Genomic DNA, 16,990 nt, shown 5'->3' on the forward strand with positions numbered 1-16,990 from the left:
CTACTGGAAGCTCCAGACCTCGATGTCCTGTAGGACAAAGTCCTCCTTCTTGGACAGACAGGGGTTCCCAAAGGTCTTGCAGGGGTTTGAGCGTCCGTGGTACAAATCCCCGTCCAACCAAAGACCAGACTCACCTCTGCAGGAGAGAGACAGACTGTTAGAACCATGTGGTTAAATAGGTTTAATTAATACGATTATTTAAATAGCTTTCATTAATAACCCTATTTAAATGTAATTAACAATTAACATTAATATGTTACCCAGTGGCTCAAGGGCTTCAAATTCGTTAAAGACAGTTAGTAACAGTAAACAAATGCTTTAAACATAAAATGCTGTAAACCAGTATTAATCAGTCATAGTCTTTTGAATATTTTGAATTCCATTTAGTTTTAGTCATATTTTAGTCATCTGCGACTTTTAGTCGACTAAACATCGTGAGATTTTAGTCAACCAATTCACAGTTGAGTTAGTCGACTAAAGTTTTCCCGGTTTAGTTAAAGTGTAATGCATTGTTTAAATTCTTCTTTTTCGATTTGTTTACATGTATGGACAGTGAAATGTCACACTCATTCAGCGTGTCAATTGATCTTTTAATTATATTAATTAAGATGAGTAATTCACTTCTCTAATCAGTACAGGTCAGGTGTCAGGTGGTTTCTTTAGCGTGCATTGTATTTCAAGTTTAGCGTAAACACACCAGCTTACCTGATAAAATAACTTGTGTGCTTATCTTTGAATGAAATTAAGAATGTTTTACTGCAGGGGTCTTCAACAGGGAGTCTGGGACCCCTAGGGGGTCCTCAGAGCTACTATAGGGGGTCCGCGAAATCGTTGTGTGAAAGGAGTTTTTTTTTTACATCAACCACTTAAAGTAAAATGTCAATGGTGATAGATAATATAATGGAATGTATTACTGTAGAAATTAAGATTGAGAATTCAAAAAATGCACTAATAACTTGTGTTTATAGAACACCAGGATCATGTATTGAGACTTTTAGGGATTTACTAATGGGGATGTATGACAATATAACTAATAAGAAAATGGTTTTCATTTGTGGCGACACAAATATTGATTTACTTAACCCATCTGAGAACAACACAATCACAGAGTTTATTAACTCTATATACAGCATGAGTCTATATCCCACCATTACAAGACCAACTAGAATAGCAACACATAGTGCTACTCTAATCGATAATATATTTACTAATGTTATTGATAGAAAAATAGTAAGTGGAATAATTATAAACGATGCAACTGACCACTTGCCAGTCTTTGCGGTCATTAAGGGCGGTATCAGGACCAACAAGGACGCAAAAGTTCACATATTAAGTAGAATTAAAACAGAAGAGGCAGTTATGTCTTTTAAAAAAGATTTAAAGAACCAAAACTGGAATAAGGTCTATGTGGATGATGTGAATGAATCATACAATGCGTTTTTGTCCTCATTAACTGATCTCTATGATAAGAACTGTCCTCTAGTGAAGAACAGTAAAAAATAAATTTGGTGGAAAACCATGGGATACAAAAAGCATGTAAGAAGAAAAATGCACTATATAAAGAATTCCTAAAAAAGAGGACAACAGAGGCAGAACACACTTATAAGACATATAAAAATAAATTAATAAGAATTATGAGAAGCAGTAAAAGAGACTACTATAGTAAAGTACTGGAGGAAAACAAGAGTAATATTAAAAATACAGGGAAGGTACTGAATGGCATAATAAAAAAGGGGGCTGGAAAATTAGGATATCCAAATTATTTTCGGACAATTAACAATTCAACTATTAATGATATTAATTTGGTTGCAGATGAGTTCAATGATTTTTTTGTTAATGTTGGTCCTGGTTTGGCTAAGAAGGTTCCAACGACTGGTTTTAAAGATAACGTGGAAAGTAAACCCAAAAAGGTAGCTAACTCTATGTTTTTAAAGGGAACAGATGAAAAGGAAATAATTGACATTGTCAACAAATGCAAGGCTAAGACATCTATAGACAATAATGGAATTGACATGGCATTAGTTAAAAATATTATAGAATATGTGGCGAAACCTCTTACATATATCTGTAACCAATCATTGGAAACAGGGATATTCCCTGACAAGATGAAAATAGCAAAAGTCATACCAATATATAAGGCTGGAGACAAACACGAACTCACAAATTACAGACCTGTTTCCCTCCTACCCCAGTTTTCAAAAATATTGGAGAAAGTGTTTTATAAGAGGTTAGATGATTTTCATTACTAAATACAGTGTATTATGTGAACAGAAATATGGTTTTAGGGCTAATAGGACAACAACACATGCACTTATGGAATTTGTTGAGACAGTAACTACGGCAATAGGTAACAAAGAATATGCAATAGGAGTATTTCTAGACCTCAGCAAGGCATTTGATACTGTAGCTCATGAACTGTTATTACAAAAATTAGAAAATTATGGAATTAGGGGGTTAGCTCTCTCTTGGGTAAGTAACTACTTACAAAATAGAAATCAGTATGTACAGATAAACAACTGTAAATCACAATCCTGAATGTTAAATGTGGGGTCCCGCAAGGTTCCGTGCTGGGCCCACTGCTCTTCATCTTGTATGTAAACGATATGTGTGAGGTTTCAAAACTATTGAAAACAATAGTATTTGCAGATGATACTAACTTGATTTGTTGTGGAGCTAACTTGGAGCAACTTTTGGAAACAGTGGAACAGGAATTGAAAAGATTAAAAAGTTGGTTTGATTCAAATAAATTGACACTAAATTTGAGTAAAACTAAGTACATCATATTTGGGAATCGTATAATTAATACAAACAAAACACTTTCAATAAATGAAATAGAAATTGAACAAGTGACTGAAATCAAATTTCTTGGAGTAATAATTGATAACAAAGTATGTTGGAAGCCTCATATAAATTATATAAAAACTAAAATAGCGAAGTCTATTGCAATACTATATAAGGTCAAAGATTTTTTAAATAAAAGTTCATTATACATGTTGTACTGTTCCTTTATACTCCCATACATAACGTACTGTGTGGAAGTGTGGGGAAACACGTACAAAACAAATACTCACTCAATATTCATCCTTCAAAAAAGAGCCATAAGAATTATAAATAAAACCACATACAGAGAACCAACTAACCAACTCTTTATCAAATTAAAAGCACTAAAATTCAAAAATTTGGTTGACCTTAAAACAGTTCAAATAATGTACAAAGCAGAAAATAGATTATTACCAAACAATATCCAAAAGTTGTTCCAAGCGAGAGAAAGCCATTACAATTTGAGAGGAGTCTGTATGTTTGATCAGCCAGTAGTGAGGACTAATGCAAAATATCACTGTATTTCTGTTAAAGGAGTTACTCTGTGGAACAAATGCAGAGATCAATTGAAACAAAGTGCGACATGGAATGCGTTCAAGCAAATGTTTAAAATGGACATACTAAATAGATATAGAATAGAATAGCTTGTAAGGTATAGCAAATGTACTGTAGATTAGAACTGGAGCATAATTTCGACTGACTAGTATGTTTGATGTTAGTTTGTTTTGTTTACTTGTTTTTTTGTTTTGTTTTTTGTTTTTGTTTTGCTTTTTTAATTTGTTTTTGTTGTTTAAATGAAGGTGTGTAAACACTGGGGCGAAAAGCCAAAATATTTTTTCTTAAAGTTTGAGATATTTGAGACATATATAGAAGGGGTAGGACCTGATAAGTTTTCACAAAACTTCTTCCTACTCCTTTTTTCGAACATGAACTATAATTCAAGGATCTTGAAATAATTTTGGTGCTGTTTTTTATTTTATTGATTCTTTCTTTTTTTCTTCTTTGTCTTTTCTCATTTATATATTTTTAATATGTTCGAAATAAATAAATAAATGAAATGAAATGAAATGACTTGAACCCTAGCATCCCTTTTCTTAGGAGAACTTTAGCCGAAAATAGCAGATCTACAAGCTCACAATGCCTCGCGCTGCGAAGCGTTGTGAGCTTGTAGATCTGCTATTTTCGGCAAAGAGGTATAGGAGTAGAGGGAAAAAAGAAGTTTAATCTGAAACACAATTTTGTACAATATAGAGGGGGCTGAAAACGTTGAAGACCCCTGTTCTACTGGATCTCTTCTCCACTAGTCTAATCTTTTTAGTATGGTTTGTATATGACAAAATTGTCAATACTAATTATTTAGGCATAGTTTTTCCCCTCATCATAGCTTAGTTTTTACTACTTTTTTTTATTTAGGTTTTGTCAGTGAAAAAAAGTAAGTACAGTAGAATTTATCTCACCCTCCTCCTCCGAAGGTCAGTGAGTCCATGTCTCCTTTAAGGAAAAACATGTTGTCTCCTGTCCACTTAAACACCTGCCACGCACGTACGCACACACGCGCACGCACGCACGCACGCACGCACACGCACACACACACACACACACACACACACACACACACACACACACACACACACACACACACACACACACACCAAATAACCCTTAGCATAACACATACTGTATATAACCCATTTAACCTAATACAAAAAAAAAATCTAATACATTGGGTGGGATTATAATTCAAGACAACAATTGTGTCATTCTGAGAATCTTCACACACACGATTCTGAGACACTTGATAAAAGCTACTGGTTACTGCTACTGTACCTGCTACTGCATACATTACGTTATTTATACAGTATTGTATTTATCTTGGATTTTGACCTATTTCGTAACTTCTTGTATCTTCTTTTCTTTTCTTCTTACCTATCCTGCTCTATCCTCTCTCTTCTCATGAAAACGACACATGATGGAACGCATTTGAAATAAAGAATTATTCTTTACAACTGTAAACCTGTGATCTAAACACATAGGTCTCACTTCAAATTGACAGGACCTTTGTAGGTCTCACTTCAACCTGACAGGACCTGTGTAGGTCTCACTTCAACCTGCGAATGACCTGTGTAGGTCTCACCCAGTGGCGGCCTTTCCTATGTTTCACCCCTTTCAATTGAAACGGGCCCCCAACCTCAGGGGGCCCCCCCCCAAAAAATAAAAAATAAAAAATTAAATATATTTTTTTACTCGCATCCCAGTCCGGGACCCGCCTCTGGCTGGCCGACGTCCAAGAATTTCATGCAAGAAGATGATGTAGATCTGATTGAATCAGGGCTCAGCTCAAGTGAATCATGTGAGTGAGTTGTTTTAGCTGTCTGTCCATGGTGGAAGAGCAGATAGCCTAATTAATTTATTTCGAAAATGCAGCATTATGGATTGTGGAAGCAAACCAACTTCAGTCCACAATTATTTTTTTTTATTTAAAAAAAAAAAAAAAAAACTTTTTTTTTTGGGGGGGGGGGGGGGTGCATATGGGGCCCCCATATGAGCTCTTGAAATGGGCCCCCAGATCATTAAGGCCGCCCTCACCTCAAACTCAGGACAGAAGGTGAACAGGAAGGTCTCTCCAGTTCCATAGAAACTATCTGTGACTTTCAGAGGCTCTGACGCCAGTGCTCCAAACACCTGAGAGACACACACACACACACACACACACACACACACACACACACACACACACACACACACACACGCACACACACACACGCACACACAATACATGTAAGCCCTCTGGGACAGGTTACAGCTTGTATTGCAAGTGTTTGTGGCTGTTAGTGTCTATCTCAGCTATTAATCAGTGTCACCTGTCCATCAATAACACCCGTCTATAAGTGTCACCTGTCTGTCAATGTCACCTGTCAGTCGTTGTCACCTGTCAATCAATGTCACCTGTAAATCAATGTCACCTGTCAGTCAGTGTCATCTGTCCATCAACGTCACCTGTCTATAACCACTTAAACCCCAGCATCCTCTTAACGCGAGCTTGTCGATCAGCTCTTTTATGCCCATATGGAGATCTCTGTATCTGTTAGTCCTTGTCCTTTTTATGCCGATATATGGAGATCCCTAATGTCATCAGTATATGCCCATATATGGGCATGCTCATATGCCCATATATGGAGATCTCTGTATCTGTCAGTCCTTGTCCCTTTTTATATGGAGATATCTGTATCTTTCAGTCCTTGTCCCTTTTATATAAGAAATTGGGCCTCTTCCTTACTTCCTTCACAGGTGTTACCAATGATTCTAATGAAGGCTCTGTTCCATTCAGTGTAGCACAGCGGTTCTCAAACCTTTTAATTTCAAGGACCCCCATAACTCTGAGAGTGTACAAAATGGAACCCATAAGGGCCCATTTGGAACCCCCTCAAGGAACCATGAGGGTCCCTGGACCACACTCTGAGACCCACTGGTGTAGCAGAATGGAACAGAGCCTTCATTAGTATCATTGGTAACACCTGTGAAGGAAGTAAGGAAGAGGCCCAATTTCTTCCCAATATGGCTGCTGTACATAGAGCCTGTTGTGTGCCGAGAGAACATTTGTCATAATGTTCTGAAAATAGCCGCTATCTACAAGCTCACAACACGTCGCATCGCGGCACGCCGTGAGCTTGTAGATCTGCTGTTTTCAATACCTTTTGTAGTGATCATCATACTCTTGTGTGATGAAGTGGGGCGTTGTTTTAGAAAAAACAACATAAAACGTTGAAAAGTGGAGATAACGTGGTTTCTGCCTGAGAGCAACGTTATGATTCTGCATAATGAGTACTTTCACTTTTGGTCCTTTAAGTATATTTTCATGACAATACTTTTGCACTTTTACTCAAGTACATTTTGAATACCGGACTTTCACTTGTAATAGAGTATTTCTACATTGCAGTATGGATACTTTTACTTAAGTAAAAAATGTGAGTACCTCTTCCACCAGTGTGTGTGTGTGTGTGTGTGTGTGTGTGTGTGTGTGTGTGTGTGTGTGCGTGTGTGTGTGCATGTGCGTGTACCTGTCCCTCGGTGTCTCTCAGCACCAGTAGAACGGGGGTCTCCAGGGTCCTCATGGTTCGGTACAGGGTGTTGATGCTCATGCCGTGAGTGGCCGTGCTGAACGCCAGTGACCAGGAGTAGCCAATCGTACGCGGGGGGAGGTGCTTAGCCAGCTATATAGGACAGGAAAGAGGAACCAATCAGGGGGTTGAGCCCAGTAAACCGGTTGTGATCTCTACTCTAGATCGTCTCTGTCGGGCAGAAATCTTGTATGTCCAAAACTGTTACTTTGAACTCTTTGGGTCCTTTCAGACGGCAAGTGGCCAATGCGCCTATGTAATAGGTTCTATGCACAGCAGCCATATTGTAAGACATTCACAGGTGTTACCAATGATACTAATGAAGGCTCTGTTCCATTCTGGTCAGACGGAGTCAGGGTGCTGATATTGTGCATGTTGGCTCACTGGAAACACTCCCAAATGGCCCTTTACGGGTGTGTAGCTCTGAGAGTGTACAAATGGAACCAAATGGACCCGTAAGGGTCCATTTGGTTCCATTTGTACACTCTCAGAGTTATGGGGGTTGTGGAAATTGAAAAATCTGAGACCCACTGTGCTAGACTTTATGGAACAGAGCCTTCATTAGTATCATTGGTAACACCTGTGAAGGAAGTGATAATATGGCTGCTGTGCATAGAGCCTATTATTTGGGCCGCGCGGAGAAGTTGAGGGGCGGCGAGGCGGGTGGGCGCGGCCCCGTGAAAATGTGCTCGTTCGTGCACGCGCGCGCGGGCGGGCGGCAAGAGCTGGATTGTGGTGAGCTTTTGTTTTCTCCGCACCGCGCAGGAGGACAAAACAACAATGATCGCAGCACGGACCGCTTCCCGCCTGTCACGACCTTCCTGCCTGCCATTGACGAGATTTCTCCTCAGATTCTGCTAAGGCGTAGCCTTACTTATGTTGCTATATTATCAATGGTCCTCCCATCTAAAAATATTTTGTTCCAGGGACCCCCAGAAGCAAATATTTGAGTTAAAAATGTATATAAAAAAATGTCCACAAATTGTCGTGATTTTTCAAAAAAAAAGCAGATCTACAAGCTCATAGCTTGTATATCTGCTATTTTTGAATTGCCAAAGAAATCTTTAAAATGACACACATGCGTTCCCTTCCAGGCCTTAAAGGGTTAAGCAATAACAATGATCCATCCATACATTTATAGACTCAGGGGGGTCCCTGCTAGGGGCTTGACTGTATTACTATGTACTAGACCATACCCGGTGAAGGGCGCAGGCGAAAGTAGTTGCAAACTTGGGGTTAATGCACGTCCTGTTGCGCGGTTTCTCCCCCGCGCGCGTCCCGGCGTGGCGCCCCCTCTCCTCCCCCCGTGGGTCCCGTCGCGGCACCCCCCGGCCCGCGGTCACCCCTCCCCACGGGCGGATATATATATCAGCACGGAGAATGGCATAGGCATGTTACTCGCCTTCGTTACTACTACAAGTTCACAACATGTCGGTATGCAACGTGTTGTGAGCTTTTGTGTATTTTTGACACTGCAGTATGACACGTTAGAGCATGAATTTACTAAAAACGATATACAAATTATTCATAAAAAAGTAAATAAAGAGATACAAGCCCGACAGCAACGACATGTACAGTGTCTAGAAACGATTTTGGCACTTATAATATATATATTTTTGAATATTAAGGTGCTCAAGACGGTAGAGGAAAAGCATCAAATAGTTTGGGAGCTTTAAACTGTGGATGTTTTAAGACTGGGAAAGCATGTCATTTTAGATTTTAGCGTTGGCGATTAAAAAAATAGCAAATATACAAGCTCACAGCACGTCACTTTGTGCCGCCCAGCGAGCTTGTACATCTGCACACACGCACGCGCACGCACACGCACACGCACACGCACACGCACACACACACACACACACACACACACACACACACACTGCAGTATGTGACCTTGTGTACATGCTCCTGGGTCAGCAGGTTGCTGGTTGTGCTCAGAGTGGGTCTGAAGGGCTCTGACTCCACCTCTGTTCTACCAGAGGACAGCCTCAGCTCCTCTACTGTACTGATCTGAGAGAGAGAGAGAGAGAGAGAGAGAGAAAGAGAGAGAGAGAGAGAGAGAGAGAGAGAGAGAGTTTAGAGCAGGGGTCTTCAACGTTTTCAGCCCAAGGACCCCCTAGCTGAGAGCGAGATGAAGCAGGGACACCCCTCTATATTGCATCAAATTGTGCTTCAGATTCAACTTTTTTTGTTTACGTGGCCTGCTCTTTTTTCCCCTCTACACCAATAGCTCTTTGCCAAAAATAGCAGATCTACAAGCTCTGAGCGCCTCGCAGCGCGAGGCGTTCAGAACTTGTAGATCTGCTATTTTCGGCTAATGTTCCCCTCAGAAAAGGAATTCTAGGGTTCAAGTGGCACTGGTTAATGTAAAAAAAAGGGCAGTGGTTCCGGTAGGAGACACAAAGGAGACAAAAAACTAAAAGATATCCATGAATTCAAGTCATTTTGGGGGTGAACTATCCCTTTATTCTCCCCGTCTATCTGGAGTGGCATGTCACGTTCTACAGTGTTTACCAAACTGGGGGTCGGGACCCCCTGGGGTCCCCAAATTATTTGGGGGGGGGGGGGGGGGGTTCCCAGATGATTAGCTTAATGTGCAACATTGTTTTCTCACTCAACAGTAAACAAACCAACATACAGTATCAGATTTAAGTTGAATACAGGGTATCTTATCTGCTCATTTCTAATGACTTTTAAGACCATTTTAAAACAAAATTGTCAAATATTACCTAAGAAAGAGGTAAACATTGTGTAAATAGACGATCTACAAGCTCATGAGGCGTTGTGAGCTTGTAGTTTGGCTATTTGACAGGGCTGTGTCACAGCCACGTTAGACGATACCATGACACTGACATGACAACGTATCAAGGTCAGTATCAGGTGACGAGACATGGCCATCACCATTGATAATGCTGTGGTGACGTCAACTCGGACTGCGAAGAATCTGGGTGTGAGCCTGGACGATCAACTGTCGTTCTCGGCAAACATCGTATCAGTGACACGGTCCAGCAGATTCCTCCTCTACAATATCAGGAGGATTCGCCCTTTCCTCACGGAGAAGGCAGCCCAGGTGCTCATCCAGGCTCTTGTCATCTCCCGCCTGAACTCCTTCCTTGCTGGTGCTCCGGCATCTGCCATCAGACCTCTGGAGCTTGTTCAGAAAGCTGCGGCTCGTCTGGTGTTCAACCGCCCCAAGTTCTCCCAGACAACTATCCTTCTCCGTTCTCTACACTGGCTCCCCGTAGCGGCTCGCATCCAGTTTAAAACCCTGGTGCTAGCCTATAGGGCAGTGAAAGGAACAGCTCCTTCTTACCTCTGGGCTATGGTCGATGCTTACACCCCTGCCCGACCACTTCGGTCGTCCACCTCGGGGCGACTGATTGCCTCGTCGCTCAAGGGTCCTTCTGGTCGATCTACACGGTCACGATTTTTTTCTGTTCTGGCCCCACAGTCGTGGAATAAACTCCCCACTGATGTCAGGACAGCAGAGTCACTGCCCATCTTTCGCCGCAGGCTGAAAACCCACCTCTTCAGGAAACACTTCCTCTTCGCCTTGCCTACTTGTTGTTAACTAGTTGTACGAACTCTTGTTTTATTGTTTTATTGGATCTTGTTTATTCGATACACTTATTTGTTTTAGCTCCTGCTCATTTGATTTGACTATTTTGTCTCATCTGTTTATGAAAGTAGGTAGCTGATATACTGCACTTGGTTGCTTGTTTTAGAAGAGAATGCACTTAATGCTTCTGGTGATTAGTAGTTTCGTTCCCTACCTATGTTGAATGCACTTATTGTAAGTCGCTTTGGATAAAAGCGTCTGCTAAATGACTGTAATGTAATGTAATGTAATGTGGTCAGTATGGACCACAGCCACAGGTTGAGAATCACTGCCCTATATATGCCCACCATGGTACCTGTAGTCGCCTGCAGAGAGATCGCAGATCTTCACTCTTCAAAGCATCAACCCTCCGCTGGTACTCTGCTTGAGATACAACCTACGCACGCGTACACGTACACGCGCACGCAAACACACACGCACACGCACACACGCACATGCATGCGTACACGCACACGCACACCATAGACAGTGAAGAGAATGGACAAAGTGACGCCATTGGTATCTACAGACCGTAAATGAAGCCTATTTGTCAGCCATTTCAAATCCGCCATCTTTCTATATCGCATCATATCGCGTCAATATCAGCGCAACCGGAAATAAATGCTATTGGTTGGGTAGCTTGTCAATCAAATCATCCCGCCCCTCCTACAGCGTACCCTACTTTATCATCAATTTGAAAATAGATGAGACCATGATTTACCAAAACGCATATCATGGTGCTTGAAAGAAGACTTTAAACTAGCGACTGGAAGCATACAGTATTTATGATAATGTAAGAAAATCAAGTTTGTCAAAAACCTGTCCACTTGAATGGAGAAAAGTTCTTTCTGACACCAGCAGGGTCGAAACTACAGGCCATTCATATGAACTGTCACTGCCTATACTCAATTTCAAAGCTGGATGCTGGGCCCTTGGCACACACACGCACGCACCTAAATCCTAAATCCAAGAGTTTTCGGAAAAAAACGTATGTTGCTATATATATATATATATATATATATATATATATATATATATATATATATATATATATATATATATATATATATATATATATATATAGTAAGGATGCACCGATATATCGGCGACGTATTGGTATCAGACGATATTTGCCGTTAGCGGTCAATATCGGTATCGGCAAATAAAGCTGACATTAACCGATGGCAGTAGCCGATATTTATCTGTTGTTGATAAGCATACATTTGTGCTGGCTATGTTGGTGTGTTGGTTATCTGCAACCCACCAAGATGTAGATTCTGAACAGTTATTTCTTATAATGAAGATTTTCTTTGTTTCCCTGGCACAAAGAGGCGAAATAATAACACCAAAAACGAAATAAACAAATATCGGTATGAGTATTGACTATCGGCTAAACTGATATTTTAAGCATCGGTATCGGTCAAGAATTTCCACATCGGTGCATTCCTAATATATAGCTAAAATCTAAAATGACACAGAATAGATGCTTTCCTGGTTTTAATGGGTTAATATTTGTTTTAGGGTGTCTTTATTTGTGATGTTATTCTTCTGCACCTATTGCAGTTCTATGACCTGTATCTGTAACTTTTTACTGCTGTGCTGTCTCTGGCGCCAAGAAAGGTCTCTCTCTCTATCTCTCTCTCTCTCTCTCTCTCTCTCTGTCTCTCTCACCTCCCAGTCCTTGGTGGAGATGTCTGCGACAGGGGGTTGGTCTGATCCAGGCTCCGCCCCTCCCTTGCTCTTGACCACCACGAAGCCACGCCCGCTGCCCCTCCCCTCCCCCTCTCCGAGGAAAAACAGCAGCATGTGATGCGATCTGACAGAGAGAGAGAGCGCGAGAAAGAGAGAGAGAGTTACTCTGTCTGTCTGTCTGTCTGTCTGTCTGTCTGTCTGTCTGACTGTATATGTACTTGACATATACTTAGTTACTTTCCACCACTGTGTGTGTGTGTGTGTGTGTGTGTGTGTGTGTGTGTGTGTGTGTGTGTGTGTGTGTGTGTGTGTGTGTGTGTGTGTGTGTGCGTGCGTGCGTGCGTGCGTGCGTGCGTGCGTGCGTGCGTGCGTGCGTGCGTGTGCATGCGTGCATGCGTGTGTATGTGCGTGCGTGTGTATGTGTGTGCGTGTGTGTGTGCGTGTGCGTGCGCGTGTGCGTGTGCGTGTGTGTGTGTGTACCTTTGTCTTGGAACACAGAACCAGTACTGGTGTTTCTGCCGCTCTCTCAGTGCATACTGCTGCATGGAGGCTCTCGCCAGAGACACGAAGGTCTTCCTCATGGGCTTCAGAACGCGAATGCACAGGAAGCGCACGTCTGCCGCCCCGGTCGGCTCTGCAGTGCTGCACTGCTCTGCTACAATGTAGACAATATAGCACACTGTTTATTACAAAACATACATTAACCACTTCAGCCCTATATATACATTTCGGCCATTTTCAAAATATTTGTATACATTTTAAAACTTGTGAAATGGGACATTCTGCACAATGAGTACTTTTACTTTTGTACTTTAGGTACATTTTGATACCAATACTTTCGTACTTTCACTCAAGTAATTTTGCTTGTAATAGACTGCATTGCAGTATTGATACTTTTACTTAAGTAAAACATTTGAGTACTTTTTCCACCACTGGTGACAACACTGAATTAATTGGCATAATGACTAAATCGGGGAGAAGAAACGAGGTAAAAAAAATGGCCCAACAAAGCTAATATAACAAAGACCTCATGCAGGCACTGCAGTGTAATTTCAGACACTGTAGCAAGCTATAGTGTGTACAATCATGAGTATCAGGACAACAACAAAAAAAACTCCAGAGATGCGTGATCCCAAAACCTATACAACTTGTGCAAGGACGCGCTGTGATTGGCCAATGCGCTTATGCAAGAACGCGCTGTGATTGGCCAGTAGCCACTTTGAGTGGGCAGTTGGGGCAAACGCTCTCGCCAAAACATGATTTACGATTCTGTCCCTATCGGTACATAACTCGGACGGCGCTGAGTCGGCCCAAGCGAACAACGCAACGTTCGGCACGGCAACTCTCGCGCTTCAGCTCGCTCGGTGGTGCCTCATGTGGCTCAAGTTCGCTTGAGACGGGGCGCCTCCGTCGCGGTCCAAAACTATGAAATAGCCTGCAGTTGTTGTAGGCGAGAGGCACTTCCGCGTTGGCCACAGAAGGGGGGGAGTGGTTATAGCAAAAGTTGTATAGGCTTTAGTATGTCGCTCCAGAGACACATCTAAATCCATTTACCTTCACTTCCTGCTTCCTGCTCAGCGTGCTCCTCATTGGCCGAGGGCGTGGCGTGGGTCTTCCACAGCTTCCTCAGCTCGTCCATCTCCGATGGGTCGTCCCGGGATGGGGGCGGGGCTGTCAGGGTGTCCTGACAGTCTGACCTGGGATCGGGTTCTGTAGGAGGAGGAGGAGGAGGAGACACCGACCCGGAACCTTCTGAGCCGTTCCCCGCTGACCTGGGATCAGAACAACAAGAGTATAAGCTCAGCAGACTTATGTAAAAAATACAATCAAACTTATTTTAAATATTTTTCAAACATCTGCCATTTTCAAGAAATAGCAGATGTACAAGCTTGTAGATCTGCTATTTTTCAATAGCCAACTTATAAATGGTGGTTAAAATGATTGTGATGCTACGTTAACTACTTTTGCTGAGGGACGCCCCCCAGGGACCCCTGACCGGACCCACTGTACCAATGATTTGCACCACCTGACACTAACAATGTCAAGGTTCAAGGTCCAGCTTTGATATTATCAGATATCAGATATGATATGATGATATCATGAATGATGAATTGAATACATAGGACCACAATGGAAACAAGTCCCCAGGACTTTTTTGTACATTTCTGATTAATAGTGTTCAATCAATCAATCAATCAATCAATCAATCAATCAATAGGGGTTGTGTGTGGCATATATTTACTCTGTCAGGTCTTGTGGGTGTGTTTGTTTTGACTCCAAGCAGCATTGGGCGGGGCTAGCGCTGTCGTCGCTATGGGAAACACTCCTCAACGGACCTGGCTCCGCCCCCACCGTGGGCAGGTCCAGGTTGCTATGGAAACACACAAACAGTGTGTAGTTTAGTGTTTCATTACAGACAGTGACGCGCGCATACACGCACACGCGCGTACGCACACACACACACACACACACACACACACACACACACACACACACACACACACACACACACACACGTTTGTATTTACTATAATTGTGAGGACATTAATATTTTAGGATGGCGGTTTTATGAATGGCATTTTTATGGCATTCTAAACTGTAAGCCTGAAGCCGAAAAATTGCAGATCTACAAGCTCACTGTGAGCTGGTAGATCTGCTATTTTCTGGTGCATTTCTGACACTGGCACGCAACTATGTATGAATCATGTTTAACTCTACTAATTCCAACCCCTAAACCTAACCTCTAAATGTCTAATGCCAACCCCAACCGGAATCTTTTGTAATCGTAAACAATTTTCTACTTGTGGGGACATTGGTCCTCAAAAGAAAGTATAATAACACACACACACACACACACACACACACACACACACACACACACACACACACACACACACACACACACACACACACACACACACACACACACACACACACACACACACACACACACACACACACACATACATACATACACACACACACACATACGCAGAGAGCTCCCTGGTTATGTGAAACCGTCAGGGCTGAGCGAATGCGTCTCAGAGCAACTGTAAGGAAGTGGGACAAGACGGGCCAATCAGATGACCTCTGATGCCTTTTTTTTAAAAGAACTTCACATAAAACAAAATCTAAGAAATCTCATAAATGATAATAATTACAGTTTTAACACATCGGGTGCCAAACACGGTCTGAACCGTGTGTTTACATAGTGGCGGTTCCGAAGCTTCGGTGCCGAACACGGTCTGAACCGTGTGTTTACATAGTGGCGGTTCCGAAGCTTCGGTGCCGAACACGGTCTGAACCGTGATTTCAGTCTTTTTGTTTTTTTCGTTTTTCTCCGCGCGGGCGGGGCTAGAGCAGCTCTGGGAGCACCCATTGTAATCCTGCGAAGGAAGTGCCAGATCGCTCACCGGAAACACTTTTTTTCTCCCCCATCCGTTTCCTGTCTATTTCCTACTTTGAAACGCCTATATCTCCGAATCTGTTTCCTGTGGGGAAAAGCGGTCATGCGCGATGCGCGATCCCCCCCCCGCTGTAACCCGCGAGGGGAATGTTATGGTTCCAGCCTGTAGCCAGGCTCATGGCAGAACATGAATCGATGCTTTTTTTTGCGTGGATTTGCTTGTAACGCACGCGGAAACGTGGAAACAGCAAAGCGCAGTCAATGGGGAGAATGCTGGCACCCACGGTAAGTTGTTATGAAAAAATGCTGGCACCCGATGTGTTAAGAAGTATTGACAATAGCAGATTTATCTACATTTCTCCTCTGGGTCTCGAACTAAAACACTTGGGAACCACTGCTCTGCTCAACAAGTTCTCCTATCACTGCTATGCCTACTGTATATGACACTCAACACACTTCTGTGTCAGGGCCTGAAAAGGTTGAGAACCACTGACCTATTACACGCAGATACAGGAAGTAAACCGGATTAGATCTTTCTTTCTTTTCGTCCTGGTTATGGCTCACCTCGGCAGCTGCAGTCTGAGCTGGGGGTCGGTGACCTCTGTGCACACGCACGCCGACATCACTTCCTCCAGTGAGCACATGACGCCAAACTCCTCACATCCTGCCTGCTGGACCAATCGGTCTGAGCGATCCGGATCGAACATCAAGAAGCTGGGGGTGACCAGTAACGTCCCGCTGACCGTACCCTGAACACGCACACACACACGCGCACACACACACACACACACACGCGCACGCGCACACACACACACACACACACACACACACACACACACACACACACACACGTAACAAGTTCATTTTTACAGCAAATTTTGATTAGGTTTTGCAACACATTTTATGTAATCCACCTCGTTACAGAGTTCATTTTTACAGCAAATTTTGATTAGGTTTTAGTCATAGTCTTTTGAATACAATTGCACTTATTTTTGTCCCATTTTAGTCATCTGAAATGTTTTCATCTAGTTTTAGTTGACTAAATATCATGAGATTTTGGTCCACTAAATCTACAGTTTATATAGTCGACCAAAAATGTATTTTGGCGGGCCGTGATGGCGTCTTAATACCTCATTTATACCTAGCTGCATGCTGAAAATAGCCAATCTACAAGCTCACGCGTTGTGAGCTTATTTGCTATTCTTATAACACAGGTAGGTATAAATCAGGCATTACGACACCAAATATGTTTTTGAACTAAATACAAATATGCTGTCAAAACTAACACTGATGTATTTGCTCATTGTTGCACAGCAACATCGTTACCTTGCCATCAGTGATGTATTTGCAGTCTAC

General features: G+C 42.4%; 1 protein-coding gene across 1 annotated transcript; it reads right to left on the bottom strand.

Moving 5' to 3' along the window:
* On the bottom strand, positions 1-13,260 carry LOC311061171 (oxidation resistance protein 1-like; the record flags this gene model as incomplete). Its single annotated transcript, XM_084079728.1, has 8 exons — positions 1-136; positions 4,278-4,351; positions 5,407-5,502; positions 6,879-7,031; positions 8,832-8,948; positions 10,853-10,933; positions 12,709-12,883; positions 13,256-13,260. 8 exons carry the CDS (start codon positions 13,258-13,260, stop codon positions 1-3), a joined length of 837 nt encoding a protein of 278 aa, XP_083935854.1.
* Between the last annotated feature and the right edge of the window lie 3,730 nt (positions 13,261-16,990).

The sequence above is a fragment of the Gymnoscopelus microlampas genome, assembly GCF_963454915.1.
Source record: "Gymnoscopelus microlampas genome assembly, chromosome: 15".
Classification (NCBI taxonomy): Eukaryota; Metazoa; Chordata; class Actinopteri; order Myctophiformes; family Myctophidae; genus Gymnoscopelus; species Gymnoscopelus microlampas.